Source organism: Meles meles, chromosome 6, assembly GCF_922984935.1.
Source record: "Meles meles chromosome 6, mMelMel3.1 paternal haplotype, whole genome shotgun sequence".
NCBI lineage: Eukaryota > Metazoa > Chordata > Mammalia > Carnivora > Mustelidae > Meles > Meles meles.
Genome location: NC_060071.1, coordinates 50,370,363 through 50,389,457, shown reverse-complemented (window position 1 = coordinate 50,389,457; position 19,095 = coordinate 50,370,363). Strand labels below are relative to the sequence as shown.

The window sequence follows — 19,095 nt, the reverse complement described above, 5'->3', positions numbered from 1 at the left end:
GTGAAGTTCTTGCTTGTGTCTCTATTTTCTGTCTACCTTCTCTTTATGTATTGTTATTTTGCAAAAACCTTTTTAAGCTACCACTTGTGCATTTTGTTGGGATTATTTTGGTGTTACAACTAGGCAGTTTGCTTAACTGGGTGATCAGAATTAGCTGTATTTCACAGTAAGCTGAAATTTAAAAAACGAGTGAGGGCCCAGCTCTCCTGCCCTTCTGCAGCGTGGAGCTGTCTGCTTTTAAGGTAGCATCCAGGCCACACCGTACCTGTTAAATGGATAAATGACAGTTTGTCACTGCCTGTCTTTAAGTTAGTTCAGCAGTTTTTCTGAATCCTTAAATAAAAATGGAAGATCCAATATTTACTTTCTATACCATTGTGGTTCATTTTAGGGGCATCCTACTTGGAGATAACTGGCGTATAGGGCTTTAAGTATTTATTTAGGCCTAATGTAGAAAGCACAGTTTGTTTTTTTTTTAATTAATGTGGAAATCTGTCCATAGATCTTTAAATTTTTCTTTCACTTTTTGGGAAAGATTTTATTTTCAAGTAATTTCTACACACAGTGTGGGTCTCAAACTCAACCCCAAGATCAAGAGTCACATGCTCCGCCTGAGCCAGGCACCCCTCCTTTTTCACTTTGTGTCTGAGTTTTACCCTATTAAAAAAATAGCTTATATAAAATTATTACTGTGCTCTATTGACAGTATAGCAAGCTATTAAAATGTTTTTGTTTAATGTAAAGCAAGAGTATGGTTTGGATTCTGTTCATTAGCCCAAGCAGAAAAAAAAAATTTTTTTTTTCCAGAAAATGTTTTCTTTACTTTTTTTTTTTTAAGATTTTATTTATTTATTTGACAGAGAGAGATCATAAGTAGGCAGAGAGGCAGGCAGAGAGAGAGGAGGAAGCAGGTTCCCTGCTGAGCAGAGAGCCTGATTCGGGGCTCGATCCCAGGACCCAGAGATCATGACCTGAGCCGAAGGCAGAGGCTTTAACCCACTGAGCCACCCGGGTGCCCCAATATTTTCTAATCATAACTAAGAACTTGTGCTTTCTATTCATGCTTTTTAAAAAAAATTTTATTATTAAAATTTTTTTATTATTAAAAAAAATTTTTTTAAAGATTTTATTTGACAGAGAGGGATCACAAGTAGGCAGAGAGAGAGAGGGGAAAGCAGGCTCCCCACCAAGCAGAGAGTACGACGCAGGGCTTGATCCCACGACCCTGAGATCATGACCTGAGCCGAAGGCAGAGGCTCAACCCACTGAGCCATCCAGGTGCCCCTGTTCATGCATATTTTAAAACTATTATTTCCATTTGACTTGTCTCTTTAGAATGATTTATAAGTATTCCTTTTACTTGCTTGAATCAAGCACATACAGGTGACCCCGTGAAAAACTGGGTTTGAATTGAGCAGGTCTACTTATAGATTTCTTATGGTTCAATACTGTAAATGTATTTTCTCTTCCTTATGCTTTTCTTTAACAACATTTTCTTTTCTCTAGCTTACTTGAAAAGTGCAGTATATGTATACATATAATATAGATAATATGTGTTAATTGACTGTGTTATTCATATTGTGGTCAATAGTCAGCTATTAGTAGTTACGCTTTGGAGAGGCCCAAGTTCTCTGCGGATTTTTGATTGTGCTGGGTGTCGGCATCACTGACTCTTCTGTTGTTCAAGTGTCATCAGTATTTAGAACATTCTCCCAGAAGAATTTGAAGAAAGTTTCTTCAGTTCTGGCACCTTGTTACTTTAAACTGGCTTTTAACTAATAGCTGCATTAAGCTCTTTTTCTAATCACAGATGTAGTAACTTTCATTTCTACTGCAGATGAAGGAGAAAATCATGACCATGACGTAATGGCTACCCAATTAGATCCCTTCTCGACAAACTCACTGGGAAGTGAGAATTTTGCTTCTGAGTCAAGTAGAAGCCTAACAGAAGAACAACAACAGAGAATTGAGAGAAATAAACAACTGGCCTTGGAAAGAAGGCAGGCAAAGCTATTGAGTAATAGTCAGTCCCTTGGAAATGGTAAATTTTATGCTGGGTTTTATGTGCTACCATTAATATATCAAAGGCATGTTAGAAATTTTAACTTTTCTACTATCTGCAAGATAAAATGCCGCTAGGAATAGGAAAATCTGCTGTATTAAGTTTATATATATTTGAGAAAGAGCACACGTATGTGTGTGCGTATGTGAGCTATCTGGAATCCTCAAAGAATAAGTGAGTCTAAGATGGTTTTCTGGATAGCTGGGGACTGCTTAAAAAATTATTTTAATCCCTTCAACTTGATTCTGAATCTTCTCTGACTCCTTAAAGTGTGTGACATTTTTTTTTTCCTAAGATTTTATTTTTTTAAAACATTTTATTTATTTGACAGAGATCACAAGGAGGCAGAGAAGAGGAATCAGGCTCCCTGCTGAGGAGAAAGCCCGATGGGGGGCTGGATCCCAGGACCTGAGCTGAAGGCAGAGGCTTCAACCCACTGAGCCACCCAGGCGCCCCCCTTTTTTTTTTAAGATTTTAAAAATTTATTTGAGAGAGAGCACACAAGGAGGGGAGGGGCAGGAGGAGAATTAGGCTCCCTGCTGCGACTCGGGTCTGGATCCCAGGACCTTAGGATCATGACCTGAGCCAAAGGCAGACACTTAACCAACTGAGCCACCCAGGACCCCATATTTTATCTTTAGGATCATAATTTGAACATTAATTATTATGGTACTTCTCTAAACCCATAAAATGCCTTCTGCACCTTTTGAGGATTTTAGAGTCATTTGCTGTGACTTAAATAAGTCCTTAATTTTTATTGTGTTGTGTCACTTAGCTGTCAGTTTGCTTATCTGATGCATTCTCTTCTCTCTTTTTAAAACTTAAAATTTGCTGTTTTTAAAACAGGCTGAGTTTGGAAACTAGACAAGATTATTAAAACTACATTTAAAAATATATCCAGGTTGGTTTTGAGTGAAGCAAACTGCATATGTCTTTCTCCATTTCCAATGTAGTTTTCCTTTTGAAATGGAAAAATAAGAATTATGGTTAAATAGTAAAGATACCATATTATAAAATGTTTCACCCAAGATATTGTGAAACTCACAAGTGAAAATTAATGTGACTACATTGTTCTTTCCAATTAAAATGAATTTAATCTTCAGCTTTACAAATGGGTATTTTATTACTACCAGGTGAAAAATGACATGAAGATCCAACTGTCATTGATGGCAGTTCCTTTGCTGTCATCATCAAAGTATACCCAGCAATAAGCCTTTTGAGGCCCATTTTCTATTTATAATGTATGACTTTAAAATCTGCCCAAATAGAAATAAGGATCCTAAATTTTCTTTGCTAGAGATCACTTTGATGTATAGCTGTTAAGTGCACTTGATTTTTAAAAATTTTCATCTAAGACCTGCGATTTTTGAAAGAGAACAGTTGCATTTGGGTACGATTCAAGAGTTTGAGTTTGGTACCTTTCAAGACTTGTATTTTTGAATGAACTTTATACACCTATACAAGTGACTTGGAAGAAAGTGATCATAGGTTTCATTTCCACTGAGATAAGTTTGTGGAGAGATTTGTATTTATCAGGTAAGATTGGATCAGGTGCTTATGAGTAATAATGATGATTTCTCTTTTAGACTCAATAAACACACAGACCACTGAAGAGGTTAATACAGATGAGGATCAAGAGGAGTCATTGGATGGATTTAATAAAGACATTCTAGATAATCCACATGATGCTGCTGCTGCCGCCAATGCTGTAAATGAAGAGGACGAATTAAAAACAGAGACAACACAACTGGACCATTCCTTTTAAAGATTTTTTTTTTTTTTTGGACAGATCACAACTAGGCAGAGAGGCAGGCAGAGAAAGAGGAGGAAGCAGGCTCCCTGCTGAGCAGAGAGCCTGATTCGGGGCTTAATCCCAGGACCCTGGGGTCATGACCTGAGTTGAAGGCAGAGGCTTTAAAAACCCACTGAGCCACCCAGGTGCCCTGGACCATTCCTTTTAAAATATATAGTCATTAACTTTATGCTTTCTCCAGAAATGTTACTGAGATTGGATAGGCTTCAACTAAGAGAAAATCTATTAACTTTTTACCCTCTTAAGTTTTAGATTAGTATGTATTTTGTCTACTTGGAGTGAAAATTCTTATGTAGTAAGACTTTCAGATTCCTGTTTAAAATACTGTATTATTTGTATTTATACTTGTTTCTTTAGTTTAGTCTATTTAGTGTTTATTTTTATATAGACGTGGCTTTATTAAAGTGATTAGTAGTTAAGAAGCACCTTCTGCTGCTAGAGTGCCATTGAATGTCATTTTCACTAAATTGGGGATTTTGAGATGTAAATGTATAATAAATATTAATGTCCATTAAAAAAAGAAATAGACTGTCTCTAGAGGCTTTATGAAAGTTTCTTATTGCTATTTAGTTCTGCAATTTACACTTTTGGTAAAATGTTTAAGGTTTCTGTATGTGTTTACATGTGTTTGGAGAAACTCAATACTTAAAAGTGTCACCTGAAAGGCAGCTGTATTGCCTGGCCTGCATCTGTCCATTCTAGGGGAGTTCAGATGCTCCTTGGTACCTTACTGACAAGTGGGAGAAACTTGCAAAGCATCATAGGGAACACAGAATACCTAGGAGGATCCACGCAAGACTGGGAAGGACATGTTCAATAATGATACAGAAATGGAAATCCTAGGAAATATGAAAGACTTAAGAATGGCAAATACGAGGTTAGAAGTATTAGGGCCAGATGGTGAGATCTGATTGGAGTTTTTCCTGCCTGAGTTTATCAGCCTGGTGGAGGAGTGAATTACAGATGAAGTGACACGTTGACAACCAAGTTTAAAGGTCTGTCTAGTTCATGGCAGATTCCGATGGGCAACAAGGAAAGGCAAAGCTAGTTTTTACAAACTAGGAGATGGGAAGGTTGCTTTTTTTCTTTCTTTAAGATTTTATTTTTTAAAGTAATCTCTACGCACACGTGGGACTCAAAACCCTGAGATCCAGAGTCACATGTTTCACTAACTGAGCCGGCCAGGTGCCACAGGAAGGCTGCTTTTTGTGTGTTGAGACTGGCATAGTGACGCTGCTAAAGTGGCTTTTATCCGAAGTGGGGACACGTAGGCATCTTAATGCTATCAGGTTTGCTGACTCCTGCTGGTGATGGAGGGTGACAAGGATGGTTGGGCTGAAAACCAGAAGCTGAGCACAAGAACATATGGGCTGGGGTGAGGGGGCCTCTGGCCTGGCTGGGGACTGGCCTGGTGGAGGACTAAAAGTTGTTTTTTTGTTGTTTTTGTTTTTTTTTTTTTCCCCAGCAGTGGGATACACTGGCAAAGTAACAAGTCTTCCACAAGGGCAAGGTCAATGTAGCTCCATCCAAGGAGTACTCAGAGAAATGAGAGGGTGGAAAGGGGAAGTTTGAGGAAACAGACATTACTTACTTCTGCACTCCACCCCACTCCCTGTGCTTTATCCCCAACTGGTATGGGGACAGCAGGGGACGTTTGAGTCACATGAAACAGAAGTTTTAAAGTGAGTAGGTGGACAGAACTAAGTCTTACCTGAAGACAACCTGAAAAGTTAATCTGAAAGCTGTCAGAGGGGCCTAGGATCCAAATGGCCCAGAGTAGTTGTTACTAGAAAAATTAAGTTATTTTGGAAGAATGGATTTGAGATAAGCTAATCAAAAATCAATTCTGGATTTATTAAAAAGAGACTGATAATCTACTGTAGAGTCACCCGTCATGATCTATCCACTTCTGAAAAATCAGTTTCCACAGGGACCTAACTGCTCTTTAATGCGGCTTTAATAAATGATGAGAAAATGTTCTGGGTCTTGAACTATCGACTGAATCCCAAATGACTAGAACATTAGGTGACAAAGAACATTAGATGTTAATGTTAAAAAGAAGGTTGAAAGTGTTCACAAAACAGTTCTTTTAATGAAGCAAAAAGAGTATTTCACATTCCATAACTGTTGGAAACATCCAGGAGAGCTAGGTCCCTTATCTCCTCCAGGAGTGTGTATAGGCTTCTTCCCTTTGTTTGACAGTATTTCTGATAATCTTCCTGAATGACGTTTACTTTGACTTCTTGGGAAAGCTGAGCCTCCTCCACAGATCTAGTTACTTCCTTCACTAAATCACTCTTTAACAAGAGGGAGCTCTGATGAAAAAGTTCTTCATCTGGTATCAGGTATGGTTTACTGCTTATTATTTCAAGCCTGATTGTATCAGAATGGCAACGGGAGGCTTGTACAGACATTCTCACCTATCACAGAGGAGAAAAGGCATGTTACCAAATCACATTCTTCATACACAACATTGAAAGCAAGGCTGAATGTAAATACGGACTCACTGTTACATGGTCAAACAAATGGAACGTAACAGACTCCCCGCCTGTTGTGGTAGAGGTGATTTTGTTTTGAAATCGTTGAAGGGATCCTGGTTTCCATTCAGAACGGCTGTCTGAGCCACAGGAGATCACCAAACCATCTTTATTTCTTAGATAAGCGGCACCTTTAATTCCAAACCTGAATCATTGCCAGAATAAAAATCCAGAGATACTGTATTCTTAGTATACAAATCTTGTACCCTCAATCTAGAATGCTAGTTTTTATTCTAGATTAAAACCAATTTTCCTCTCACCTCCAAATATTTCACTGAGCAGGTGGAAAACTATTTTGCTAAATAAGGAAGTAAAATCCTTTCTTAACACTAATACAGATGTTCTAGATGCTAATCTCCTTTTATAATTTTTTTTAAGTAGGAGCCCAACATGGGGCCTGAACTCAGGACCCTAAGATCACAACCTGAGCTGGGATCGAGTTGGATGCTTAACTGACTGAGCCATCCAGGTGCCCCTCCTTTTATACTCTTACAGTACATTATTCTCTTACAATATGTACATCTGTACCTACCAAATAGTTGTTCCATTTTAACAAGTTACATCTGACACAGTCTTTGTGTTCTACACTAATTTAACTATAATTTTTTTTTTTTAAGATCTTATTTGATAGAGACCATGAGCACAGCAGGGGTAGGGGCACAGGGAGAGGGACAACCACACTCCTGGCTGAGCAGGAAGCCCAACTCGGGTCTCGATCCCAGGACCCCGAGATCATGACACAAACCGAAGGCAGATATTTAAACCAATTGAGCCAGCCAGGTGCCCCTATTATAACCATGATTTCTTTTTTTTTTAAAAGATTTTATTTATTTATTTGGCAGAGAGAGATCATAAGTAGGCAGAAAGGCAGGCAGAAGAGAGAGAGGGGGAAGCACGCTCCCCTCCAAGCAGAGAGCCTGATGTGGGACTCAATCCCAGGACCCTGAGATCATGACCCGAGCCGAAGGCAGCGGCTTAAACCACTGAGCCACCCAGGCGCCCCTATAACCACGATTTCTTAACAACTATTATGTTAAGATGTAACATACCTTGGTATAAATACGAGTACGCCATTTGTTCTAATTGAATATATAACCCCATCAGATATGCAACGCGCCTCATTCTCTGGGTCTTTGTCTTTAAAATACATGCACTGGAAGAGCTCCGTAGATTGCTTCTGAGAATGCTGGGCTGCCTGGAAGAAGCAGCACAACCCAAGCAGGCTAAAGCATGCGGACATCCCCAGGGGAAACGCAGAATTCATACTCCCACAGAAACAACGTCTTTAAAAAGGCTGGACTTACTAAAGTATTAGTAAGTATTACTACAAATATTCTTCCCTATCGTGAACTCAATCAGTTTTGTGGGAACCTAACCATCCAGCAAACATTGCCTAAAAATGTCCTTTAGAAAACTAATTCTTTAAGAAAATAACATGTTTGTGACTTAGACTCTGTTTACAGTTCATTCAGGTACAGCAAAGAATCTGAATCCATGCCTCCCCTTCATTTTGTCTGTCCTACCACAATCCTGCTGGTCCAAGTATAAATTAGTACTGCTATCCCGGAGGGCAATTTGGTCATATGCACCAACTGAAGATTTACCTGTGCACACCTTCTGGGTCAGCAATCCGGGCAACTGTCTGAGAAGTCTGTAAGGTGTATATACAAGGAGGGGTGTCAACTGGGTTGCCCAGGACAACAGTGCTGCCCACCAGAATCTGGGCAGAACGGAACACTAGCCTACATGGCTAGTGACTGTAATACTGCACAGCAGTGAACTAGAATACAAGATACAAAAGTTGTATTAAATATTGAGGTAGTTTCCAATTTTTCTGTATCACCAAATGCTCTCTTCTATGCTGTACAATACTGTAGCCACTAGCCAACAATAGGAAACAATACAAAGCAGCTTCTAAAAGAAAGCTGTCGTTACTCTGAGGTGATGCTGTCAGTAACAGCTGTGTCAAGTGCAAAAGATTTCAGAGAGCAGGTGTGCTACCCTATTTGTCATAAATAAAAATCACGGTCTGGAATAGTGAATAATGGCTATCTCTGGGTGGTGAGATGATGCGTGGTCTTTTACAGTCCTATGTTCTGGGAAAAACATCTGACCTATTGTCAAATCTCCTAAACCCACATTAAGTGACTTTGTAACATCTGTAAACATTGAGAGCAACACAAGAGACATTACAATTTTTCACCTTATTTCCTTGGGTAGAATAATGCTAGAATTTAATATGCTAGACTATATGGTCCTTCATTCCATCATAAAATAAAGCTGATACTCTCTTAGCAAAAGAGATGATGGAAGAGAAGTTAAAATCCCCCCTTACTCGGTTTCTGTTGTTGATATGTCTGCATAATTCCTCAAGATCTTTGTTGCTGAGCAAATTGTCCTTGATTTCCATTTTCTTATCTTTTGAAATGGCTGCCATCAGCAATCGGTGTACTACAATATCTGAGTATCTTCTTATCGGAGACGTAAAGTGAGTATATTTATCTAATGCAAGGCCTTCAAAAAGAAACCAAAAGATGGAAATCAACAACAACAAAAAATACTTTTTAAATGACCTGCTCAAGGTTATGGCCACACAAAAGGAAATGCTATCATTCACCATAATGATGGAACTCCTCCTCTGCACACGACCCAGTAGAGAAATACAGTGCGTTAGACATGGCCTGCGTGGCCATGGATCGCAGCAATCTGTTTACTATGGGATCGTTGGGGTCATTCGCATTATCCAGAGAATCAGCCAGTGTTTTATTGGACCTGACAAAAAAACCGAAAGACCTTTATTTAGTCCCCAGCAACAATGTACAAGTCAATACTCTAAGGGCAATCTTTCATTCTGAAGAAATTTTATTTTGGATATGTTTTAGATGCAACTCTTTTCAACTATAGGAATCTGGTCTGCTTTTAAGGTTGAAACAAAGAAAGTGTATAATTTTAAATAATATTTCCAAAGTAGTTAAGAACCATGTACTGATACCTATGTGGTTAGGTTAATGCCCAGCACATAGTAAGTGGTCAAATGCTTTTGTGGAACTGAATTCCTAATACGCTTAATGTGAAACATCCCTTACGGATCAAAGAATGGGCTTTTTGAAAATCAAAAATTACTAAGCCAGGGGCACCTGGGTGGCTCAGTGGGTTAAAGCCTCTGCTTTCAGCTCAGGTCATGATCCCAGGGTCCTGGAATCGAGCCCCACATTGGGCTCTCCGCTCGGCAGGGAGCCTGCTTCCTCCTCTCTCTCTGCCTACTTGTGAACTCTGTCAAATAAATGAATAAAATCTTAAAAAAAAAAAAAAATTACTGAGCCAGAGGGACTTAAAAAGCAGAACTAAACCAAACCTGAGGTGCAGTTAAGAGAAACGTAAATTATTCCCCCCCCCTTTTTTTTAAAGAGAAAGGGACAGGAAATAGTTTATTTACTCAAATAATATTTAAAACCCAGAAATACAGAATATTAAAAAAATGAAACTAACAGGTATGCCCGGGTGGCTCAGTCATTGAGCGTCTGCTTTCAGCTCAGGTCATGATCCCAGGGTCCTGGGATTGAGCCCCGTATCAGGTTCCCTGCTCGGTGGGGAGCCTGCTTCTCCCTCTCCCACTCCCACTCCCTCTGCTTGTATTCCCTTTCTCACTGTGTCTCTATCAAATAAATAAATAAAATCTTAAAAAAAAAAAAAGAGTCACATGCTCTACTGACTGAGCCAACCCCTGTACAGCATTTTTAATAGGGAAGATCTTTTCTCCTGGAGGAGTGGCAAATGAAAATGTCTCATTCTATGAAGGGATGGTATACATTTATCTTTGGTCTGGTATTTTAGGATGTTGCCTCAAAGATAAGTTGCATTTTTAAAGCACTGAAATAAACAGGTTTACTTCTTGGTATTTGCCAAAGGGGTCTATGAAATTAAACCAGGAGTAACAGGTCCCTTACTTCTGCATCACAAATTGTAGTGGATCAAAATTATGCCTAAATAAACTTCTTTTAATTTTAAGCTCTATACCTACAATGTAGTAAATGAAGAGAGCCAAGAAGTTTTCTATTTTTGGTCAAAGATCTGGCTGTCCCATTTTAGGAACTACTGTAAGATAAATAAGTGTACAGCACTCCCTCCATTCCTCTGCCCCCTCAAGAGAGGAGTTACCGTGTATCTATGAAGAAGCCTTTTGCTTTAGCACATTCTCGCAGTTCAGAAAAAAACTCCTGCTGTGGAGGAGGGTGTTGGCGCAACAAGGCCTGATGAGGGAAACTCTCCCAGATCTTCTTGGCTACCCAGTGGTTGGCCAAGATCATGCATTCAGCCACCGTCTCGTGGACTTCCAGGGGCTGCCTGGGGATGAGGTCATGGATGTTCTTTTTTTCATCCAGCTGAACACGAATCTCTACCCCCTCTAATTCCAGGGCCCCGCAACGGTCTCGCTTAGCCCGGATGTGGCGCGCTATGTCAGTCAACTTTCCAATGGCCCACACCAACTCCTCCAGTTTGGCTTGTCTGCTCTTCTCATCCAAGTCTCTGAATTCTGGAATATCATCAACAATGTGGAAGTTTCCGTCCAGCAGTTCCTGGGCTGCTTCATAAAACAGTTTGTATGCTGATCGAATAATGGTCCTGCCGTACCACACTGTCTTAATTTCATAGGAGGTTTTATCCAATTCCCATATGACACTTACGGCATACCTATAAAACCAGTAACACTGACATCATTATTCAATTCTTCCATTTTTGAAGCAAGTAGAATAGACCCGAAATGTAACTTAAAAGAAATGATAATGCTATAGGTTTCTGGACCAATGTCTCAATTCAAACACTCCACCATTAACTCAAAAAATATTTAAAATTAAAACAACAAAGTTAGTCTACGTTCTTTTGAGCTCTGAGCAAATCTGAAATGAGTTCACATGTAATGTTACAAACACTACCTTACAGTTTTCCATTTTGATTAGACTAGCATAGCACTGAGAGAGTCAAGTCTGGTGGGCTTGCTAGTAAAGAAGAAAGCCTTTCAAATCCTACAGAATAACAATGAACTATCATATCACTCTCGATGGAGGGCTAATTAGCAAAAAAAGTTCACTTAATAAAGACCCACTTTACCATCTCTCTGTTTAAAAACACATGCAACATTTGCACATATAAAAACAAAGGGCTGGGGCACCTGGGTGGCTCAGTGGTTTAAGCCACTGCCTTCGGCTCAGGTCATGATCTCAGGGTCCTGGGATCGAGTCCCGCATCGGGCTCTCTGCTCCGCAGGGAGCCTGCTTCCCTCTCACTCTCTCTGCCTGCCTCTCTGCCTACTTGTGATCTCTCTCTGTCAAATAAATAAATAAAATCTTTAAAAAAAAATTTATAAAAAAAAAAAAAAAAAAACAAAGGGCTAATTTTCCTAATATGTAAAGAGTTCTTATAAATCAATAACAAACAGATGGAGAGCAAAAAAAAAAAAAAAGGAATGGAACCTGAAAGAGTTCCTTTTATAGAAACAGAAAAGAATACATACATACATGAGTGTTAAACATACACAATAATGTTTAATTTTATTCATAACAGGAAAAGTGCAAATTAAAACCACCTAAGTAAGATACCATTTTCATCTCAAATTGGCAAAGATTAAAAAAAATACAACATATTGTGTTGGTAAGGCCTGTTGGGGAACAAGCATTCTCATACATCAGTGGTGGGAATATAACTGGTGTAATCTTTATGGAGGGCAATTTGATTACATCTATCTAAACACAAATGAATATACCCTTTGACACAGAAATTCCACTTCTAGGAATTTATCTGTCAGTTATACTCTACTTTTAAAAATATGAAATGACTTATGTTCCATGTAATTCAGTACAGTTTTCTTTGTAATAGCCAAAGACTGAGAACAATCCAAATTTCCATAGACAAGCAACTGTTACTAATATGGAATGATCTACAAGCTACACTGTTAAGAGAAATAAAAAGCAAGCAGCTGAACAGCATCCATACATATAACGTCACAATCTGTATATGAGAGAGAGACCACATGTCCACATTTGTGTGTATATGCACTATATCCAGAAAAATACGTAAGAACTTGGTAACTGGGGGAAAGTGACAGGAGGGGAGCCTTTCATGAAATATCTTTTGGAACCTATAAATTTTGGACTATATGATTTTATTATGTATTCAAAGACAGATATAAATGTTAACTACCACAAATAAAAGACTCCCTAAGTTCATGGTCCTCATACAAAACAGCCTCAGCCAGGGAATAGATATGCACAAAGTTGTCCATGTTTGTTCTTAGCCTTTAGCTGAGTTTTAAAAAGCCAACAACAGGGGGGAAAGTGGCCTCACAGCTAGACGTACAGAAAAGACGACAGGAAGGGCAGGGAAGTCTAGAGAAATAGAACACCTACAAATGAGTGGTGCAGGGGGCACAGGGGAAAAACGGGGGTAGGGAACAGGGGGGCAAGAGCATATTCAAAAGAAGAGGAGAAAGAGACCAGAAGCAAAGCACTGGGCAGCACAGAAGAGCCAAGACAAGCCCTGGTGATCGAAGAAAAAAAAATCATGAACAGGGGCGCCTGGGTGGCTCAGTGGATTAAGGGTCATGATCTCAGGGTCCTGGGATTGAGCCCCGCATCGGGCTCTCTGCTCTGCAGGGAGCCTGCTTCCTCCTCTCTCTGCCTGCCTCTCTGCCTACTTGTGATTTCTCTCTGTCAAATAAATAAATAAAATCTTTAAAAAAAAAAAAAATCATGAACAAACTCACCTATCAACGCCTCCCAGAAGGGAGCACAGATCAGCGCTGAGGATGGAGGGCAGCATGTCATAGCGACGGTCCGCTAAATAGTAAGTGATGGCCCTGTGAATGACACATATGTGGGTGTGTGACCTTCAGCAGCAGAGCTGCTGGCCGCAGGGGCCGTGGGGAGGGAAATCGCCAAGTTCACAGTGCAAATCCCCCAAGGCTGTTGCTTTTTCATAAAGCGCAGCAGGCTGGGTAATGGAGCTATTCCCATGTTCCCACTTTTCTAAGGGAGACTGCCTTGGGCTGAATATTCTTCCACTGATATAGAAAATAAAGAAAAAGTGACATGAATCTTAGCTGTCTAAGAAAAATTAGAGTGTAATGAGCCAGTATTTATAGGAAAGAGTATCCATCCAGGAAAAATTTAACTCATCGCAATTTGGAAGGAAAGTGGGTTTGAAAAGGTTCTGTTAAAAAAAAAAAAAAAAAAAGGAAAGGTAAATTGATCAAGGAACTATTTCTCTATAGGGAAAGGATAAGTGGACCTCCATTTTTTTCCTTTTTTCTAGAATGGATTTACAGAATTGCACAAAACTGGGAAATCTTTGGTTTGAGACTCTGAAAATAGGGAGTTAAGAACTAGGTGAGGGTCCCAAATACAAACTCACCCCGCTGGTCTCAAAATGCATTACCTTGTCCTAGCTTCGATGTCGATGTAAGAATTTGGTGGCACAAAGTGCGTTACGTCTGCAATGTGGACCCCGAGTTCCAAGTTGCCGTTAGCTAAGGTTCTGACTGAGAGCGTGTCGTCCACATCTTCACAGCCTTTTGGGTCAATGCTGAACACGAGATGGGTTTCCCTCAAGTCTTTCCGTTCTCGTTCCTCTTCTGGACTCACTTTCCAGGGATTTTCTGGTGTGTTGACTGGCATTTCACACATCTGTATGATGACAGTCAGATATTCAGCAATTCTCACACCACAAGTTTCCTATTGAAACTCTGCTCTGGAACATTCTCACTGCAATCTCACAGAAATCCCGTTCATTCCCCGTTACCTTTTGCAATTAACCCATTTACTTTTTTTTTTTTTTTAATTTATTTAACAGACAGAGATCACAAGTGGGCAGAGAGACAGGCAGAGAGAGAGAGGAGGAAGCAGGCTCCCCGCTGAGCGGAGAGCCCGATGTGGGGCTCGATCCCAGGACCCTGGGATCATGACCTGAGCCGAAGGCAGAGGCTTTTACCCACTGAGCCACCCAGGCACCCCAACCCATTTACTTCTTTTGATCGATAATTATTTATTAGGTGCCTAATGTGTGTCAGGAACTGTGCTAAGCTCTGGAAAGGTCAGAAGCCAATAGGAAAGACACAGTCCCCTGTCTTTGAGGACCCTTACAGTCTGCCAGGAAATGTGCCAGTTTCCAGCAGCTTCTTTAGTTATGCAGGCCAGAACGAGGATGAATGGTGCCTTAGAAAGAGTGCAACCCCTTGCCCACTTTCAAATGATCCACTTTTTAAATGCAATGGAGCTTTTAGTTCAAGTCAAGCTCTGAAAAAAAAAAAAACCCCAACATGTCCCAAGTACTAAAAGCCTGTTCCTTAAAGATAATTTAAGTAGGACCAATCTAGGGCACTTTCTCTCTATTATTACCTGTTTAGGCCATCAATTTGCAGTTAAGTAGGCTAAACGGGAAGAGAAAATTCTGGCCCTGTGAAGTCTACCCCATGCTTTATTTTATTCTAACATTTTCACTAAGAGCTGTCAAAACAAGTCAACAAATAATTTCCAGAAACTAATGTTAAGCATAAAAATTTAATAATGTAAAATATTCTAGAATATTTTACTATTATAGCTCCTGTCCTGTCAAAGACTGTAATGAAAATAAGAACACCCATACGTTCTTGATGGCAATGCAAACTGGTCCAATATTTCTGGAGAACAATCTGCCGATACGAATAAAAGCCACTTAAATTTTTTATGCCCTTTGACTTGGTAATCTTACTTTAAGGATTACCTCCCAAGAAAAATGATGCAAAAGAAAAAAAAAAAAAGCAATGTTTAGAAAAATGTTTGAAGTAGCATTTCTTCTACTACTGAAAAATTAAACAGCCCCATGCCCAAAACTGAGGAAGACTTAAGCAGAGTGCATTGATATGCAGTAATTTGCCATTAACTAGGAAGACATAGCTGTGTCAATACACAGAAGTAGTCTGAAGTGAAAGAAGCAGAACAGAAAACAGCACAGGCACACTATGGATCTAGTTATGCAAAAATGATAAACAAGATCTATGAGGACTGTAAAAGATCATAAAGGGATGACCATAGCTAATGTTTTATGTTTATTGAATGTGTGTTTTCTGCAAAGGTTACAAAAACTGTTTCATGAGCATGACTTGGTGACCCGCAGGTCAGAGATGTATGGGACCCTAGAAGCTACTCCCCGTGGCTCTGTGCAGGCCTGTGGGTGAGTGATTATGATGGGGAGTGGAGCCCAGTAGGGTGTGTAACCAGGCACCTTTGCAGCTGGGGGCGATGGATGTATACTGACAATAGCCAGTGACATACCATTTTTAAGCACAGTTGGAAAATGTAAAAATTTGAGAGCTGTGAGGCTCTGGGAAACTATGCACTCGGAGCTGACTTTAGTCTGGTCCACACACAGAACAGAGAGGAGTGAGCTGCTTCCATTATCTGTGACTTTCGTGAGTGGTTACACAGTACAGAGATTTTTCTTCTTAACGATGAAACAAAGAACAAACAAATGCAAAAAGAAACTGTACAGAATTTCTTTCACCAGACCAAAGGACTCTGGGAAACCGGACCTGAGCTTCGGAGAAAGGGACAACCGAAATGCTGTTTTCCACCAAGATGGTCGCGATTTCCCCTTCCAGGTCCCCAATTCTGCCTAAAACACGCACAAAATGTCCATTTGGGTACAGGGATGTCGACTCCCAGGAATCGATGCGCACAACCACCCGGAAGTCCTGCACAAAGAGAGAAAAGAAACCCCACCAGCCCAGCTCCAGGAATTAAGTGGGTCAGTCAGAGGCACCAGACACACAAGATACACAGCATCAAGTTCCAAAAGAAAAGTGGCCGACTGAACAGTGGGCTTTGCTTTTTGTTTCGGTTCTTGCTGTTTTACTAAATTGCCAGATGGTTATGTAAGTGCTCAGCCCAAGGCTTTGGAAGGAGGCAATATCCCTCTACATCCAATAAGGAGGCTGCAAATTTCAGTTAAAGAAAGCCAACTGCGACACATTCTAGTTAATATCTGCAACACAAAAGAAAACCCCATGGTGCATAGTACAAATTCCGTTTCAAAACAAAAATCTCAATTTTTTCAGTGTGCGAGTTACTTTCTACCTTCTTTGAAGTTACTTTCTAAGTTTCAGGGACATCTTTCGGTGGGGAGGGAGGGGTCAGTGTGAACTGAACCCCACTGCCCCCAAGTTCCAGCAAACCACGGGTTTGGGAAGCGAGGGCTGCAAGAAGCCTCTGACGGCCCGCAGAAGGCCTCCAAGGATGCGAAGGGTGCACCAAGACCAGGTTACTGGCTGGGGACGTCCGGCTATGAGGTCTCATTTACAAACTGCAGAACATCAGGCAAATGAAACTGGGACATGCCTGTACTTTTTGCCACAGTAAAGGTTAATTTCTAACTTCCTTGTTTATATCTTCCCTCCAGTGCTATATTCCTTTATGGATAATCAATTTGGTGAAGTACCACTATATCATCCCTACAGGGCAGAGAGATCGTATTTCTGTATCGCTGGCTGGAAGAAAGCTTGTTAGTGTTGGCAAAGCATATCTATTGAAAGTTTCTGTGTTGGACAGCCAGATAATGTATGGACTCTGTAGCTGTCCTACACGGCTCTTTCTAGGACAGTTTCTCTCTGGCTTTCATTTATTAACCAAGGACTGCTTAACAGATGGTTCTATATATTTAAAATTTTTAAAAAACAGGATCTCGAAATGCCAGATGCCATCAATAATTTATCCCTTCTTAGGCAAAGGCACTAACTGTGTTTCCTGGTAGAGTGCGACAGCCGGCAAAGACAGGAGGAGAAGTACAATGGCAGCTACCTGGAGCGCCTCCGTTTGCTGCGTGCTGATGCGGATTTTGGGAATTCTGTTATCCCAAGGTGTAACCAGGATTTTCTGAGCGTTTTTGCCCTGAGACTGGACCTCTTCTTTGGATGGAAAGGTCACCACGTAATCCCGCCAGTTCTTCTGAAGGATGCCCACCACTCTGCCTTTGGGAAAACAAAACAAAACAAGGCCTTCGATGGTGACATGTTACTTCTCTGGATGCTGACTAGTTCAGTAGTGAGGAAGGAAAACAGGAAACACAATGTTCCGTTTGTCTCAAGCACATCCACGCAAGTCGAGAGATGTTTAAACATTTGTCTTCCTGGCGTTTTTACTGTTAAGATGGCTAATTTTTTGAAAAATAGATCTTTTTTTTTTTAAAATAACATCATCAATTTGCCCTTTCTGTTGCGGGATCTGATGTGACACTTAGCATCTATTAGACCCACTTTCCACTTTCTCTTTTGCCCTTCTCTTATCAATCGCAGGGTGAGGGTGTCAGGAAAAGCCAGTGATTTTTATTTATTTACTTTTAACATATGCCCTCTCTTGTGCATTTTCACTGTCTTTCTTGCATTTTCCCACCAGCCAAGATCATTTGGGCCAACACTGTATACATTGAAGTCTGCACAAATCGTTAAGTCTCATATACAACACTACCCAGCATCACTGACTGAGGTCAAGAAAAAAAGTGCTATCTATTAACTATTTAAGTATTGATTGACTCATTAAGCCCCTAACAGGTACGAGCCCTGTTCTAGGCGCAGGACATGTAGCAGCATCAGAACAAAATCCTTGATTTTCCAGAGTGGACGCTCTAGTCTGGGTGTCCGTAGGAGTGGGAAACAGACAATAAAAAGTAAATACAGGGAAGGTAGCAATATTTGCTAAGGAAGATACAAAACAGGATGAGGTGACCAAGAGTGACAAAGGGTCAGCAGTGGCAGCCATTTTAAGTGAAGTGACAATCTGAGCAGAGAGTTGAAGTGAGGGAGGTCGGCGTGAGGAGGTTTGGGGAAAGCTTGTTTTCAATGGTGCAGAAGTCAAGATGGTCAATGTGGCAGGAGCAGTGATGATGAGGACAGTGACAGAAGGCAGCCCAAGCCGGTGGGATCCTGCAGGCCATGGTAAAGACTTTGGATTTTATTCTGAGAAACAGGAAGCAGTCACTGGAGAGCTTTGAGCAGAGACATGACAGGACCCAAAGCCCTTTAAAGGGACTCCTGTGGCTGGCTCCCATGTGGAGAAGAGGCCATTGGGAGCAAGAGAGGGAGCAGGGAAACCAGTGAGACGGAGACTGGGGTGACCACATCAAGGGGTTCTAGAGGACCCTAACAGGAGAGATCTGGTGAAGCGTGGGAGCCGCCACATTCAGGCCACATGGGACTTGCTGATGAGTGAGAAAAATGTGGAGGGTTATCCCTGGGCCTTTGGGTTGGCCACGTGTAGAACAAACCTACCATTTATTGAGAGGGGGAAGACTCGGGAGGAGCAGGTTTGGGGCTAGAAATTAGGAGTTTGTTATCAGGCGTGTTAAGTAGGAAGATGCCAAACAGACAACTGAGGAGACGACACCAGAGGCTGAGCAGGGGGTCTGGGCTGGAGAAGCAGAGCAAGAGGAATGGAGGACACTCGGCGAGCCGCCCAGGCACATCCCAGAGGTCCGTAAGATGGAGAGGCTCCAGCAAAGGGACCGAAAAGGAGCACCCAGCAGGGAAAGCAAAGCACCTAAAGCCAAAGATGACACAGCAGTCTGTTGGCCAAATGCTGCCAAGGGTTACAGGTGCCAGGGGCTGTAGGCAATGAGGTCACTGGTGCCCTTGACAAGAGGTCAGGAGTTTCTGGGCGGTG

At 40.9% G+C, this 19,095-nt stretch overlaps 2 protein-coding genes across 9 annotated transcripts in view; one reads left to right on the top strand and one right to left on the bottom strand.

Annotated features, from left to right (window-relative positions):
- TIPIN (TIMELESS interacting protein) overlaps window positions 1–5,806 on the top strand; it is a 29,129-nt gene extending 23,323 nt beyond the window's left edge. For all 4 annotated transcript variants that reach the window (XM_046008564.1, XM_046008561.1, XM_046008560.1 and 1 more), the window contains 2 exons: window positions 1,838–2,041; window positions 3,649–5,806. In XM_046008564.1, coding sequence (XP_045864520.1) covers window positions 1,838–2,041; window positions 3,649–3,827 — 383 coding nt within the window. In that variant the 3' untranslated portion in view covers window positions 3,828–5,806. The remainder of the gene's footprint in view (window positions 1–1,837; window positions 2,042–3,648) is intronic.
- A 141-nt stretch (window positions 5,807–5,947) lies between these two features.
- DIS3L (DIS3 like exosome 3'-5' exoribonuclease) overlaps window positions 5,948–19,095 on the bottom strand; it is a 34,192-nt gene continuing 21,044 nt past the window's right edge. For 2 of the 5 annotated variants that reach the window (XM_046008555.1, XM_046008556.1), the window contains 10 exons: window positions 17,239–17,408; window positions 15,975–16,136; window positions 13,844–14,091; window positions 13,173–13,265; window positions 10,571–11,104; window positions 9,030–9,184; window positions 8,748–8,926; window positions 7,462–7,607; window positions 6,383–6,557; window positions 5,948–6,295 (listed from right to left, as the gene is read on the bottom strand). In XM_046008555.1, the coding sequence (XP_045864511.1) occupies window positions 5,987–6,295; window positions 6,383–6,557; window positions 7,462–7,607; window positions 8,748–8,926; window positions 9,030–9,184; window positions 10,571–11,104; window positions 13,173–13,265; window positions 13,844–14,091; window positions 15,975–16,136; window positions 17,239–17,408 (2,171 nt within the window). In that variant the 3' untranslated portion in view covers window positions 5,948–5,986. Of the gene's footprint in view, window positions 6,296–6,382; window positions 6,558–7,461; window positions 7,608–8,016; window positions 8,193–8,747; window positions 8,927–9,029; window positions 9,185–10,570; window positions 11,105–13,172; window positions 13,266–13,843; window positions 14,092–15,974; window positions 16,137–17,238; window positions 17,409–19,095 lie in introns of those variants that run through there. The other 3 variants (XM_046008557.1, XM_046008559.1, XM_046008558.1) reach the window with 3 other exon arrangements.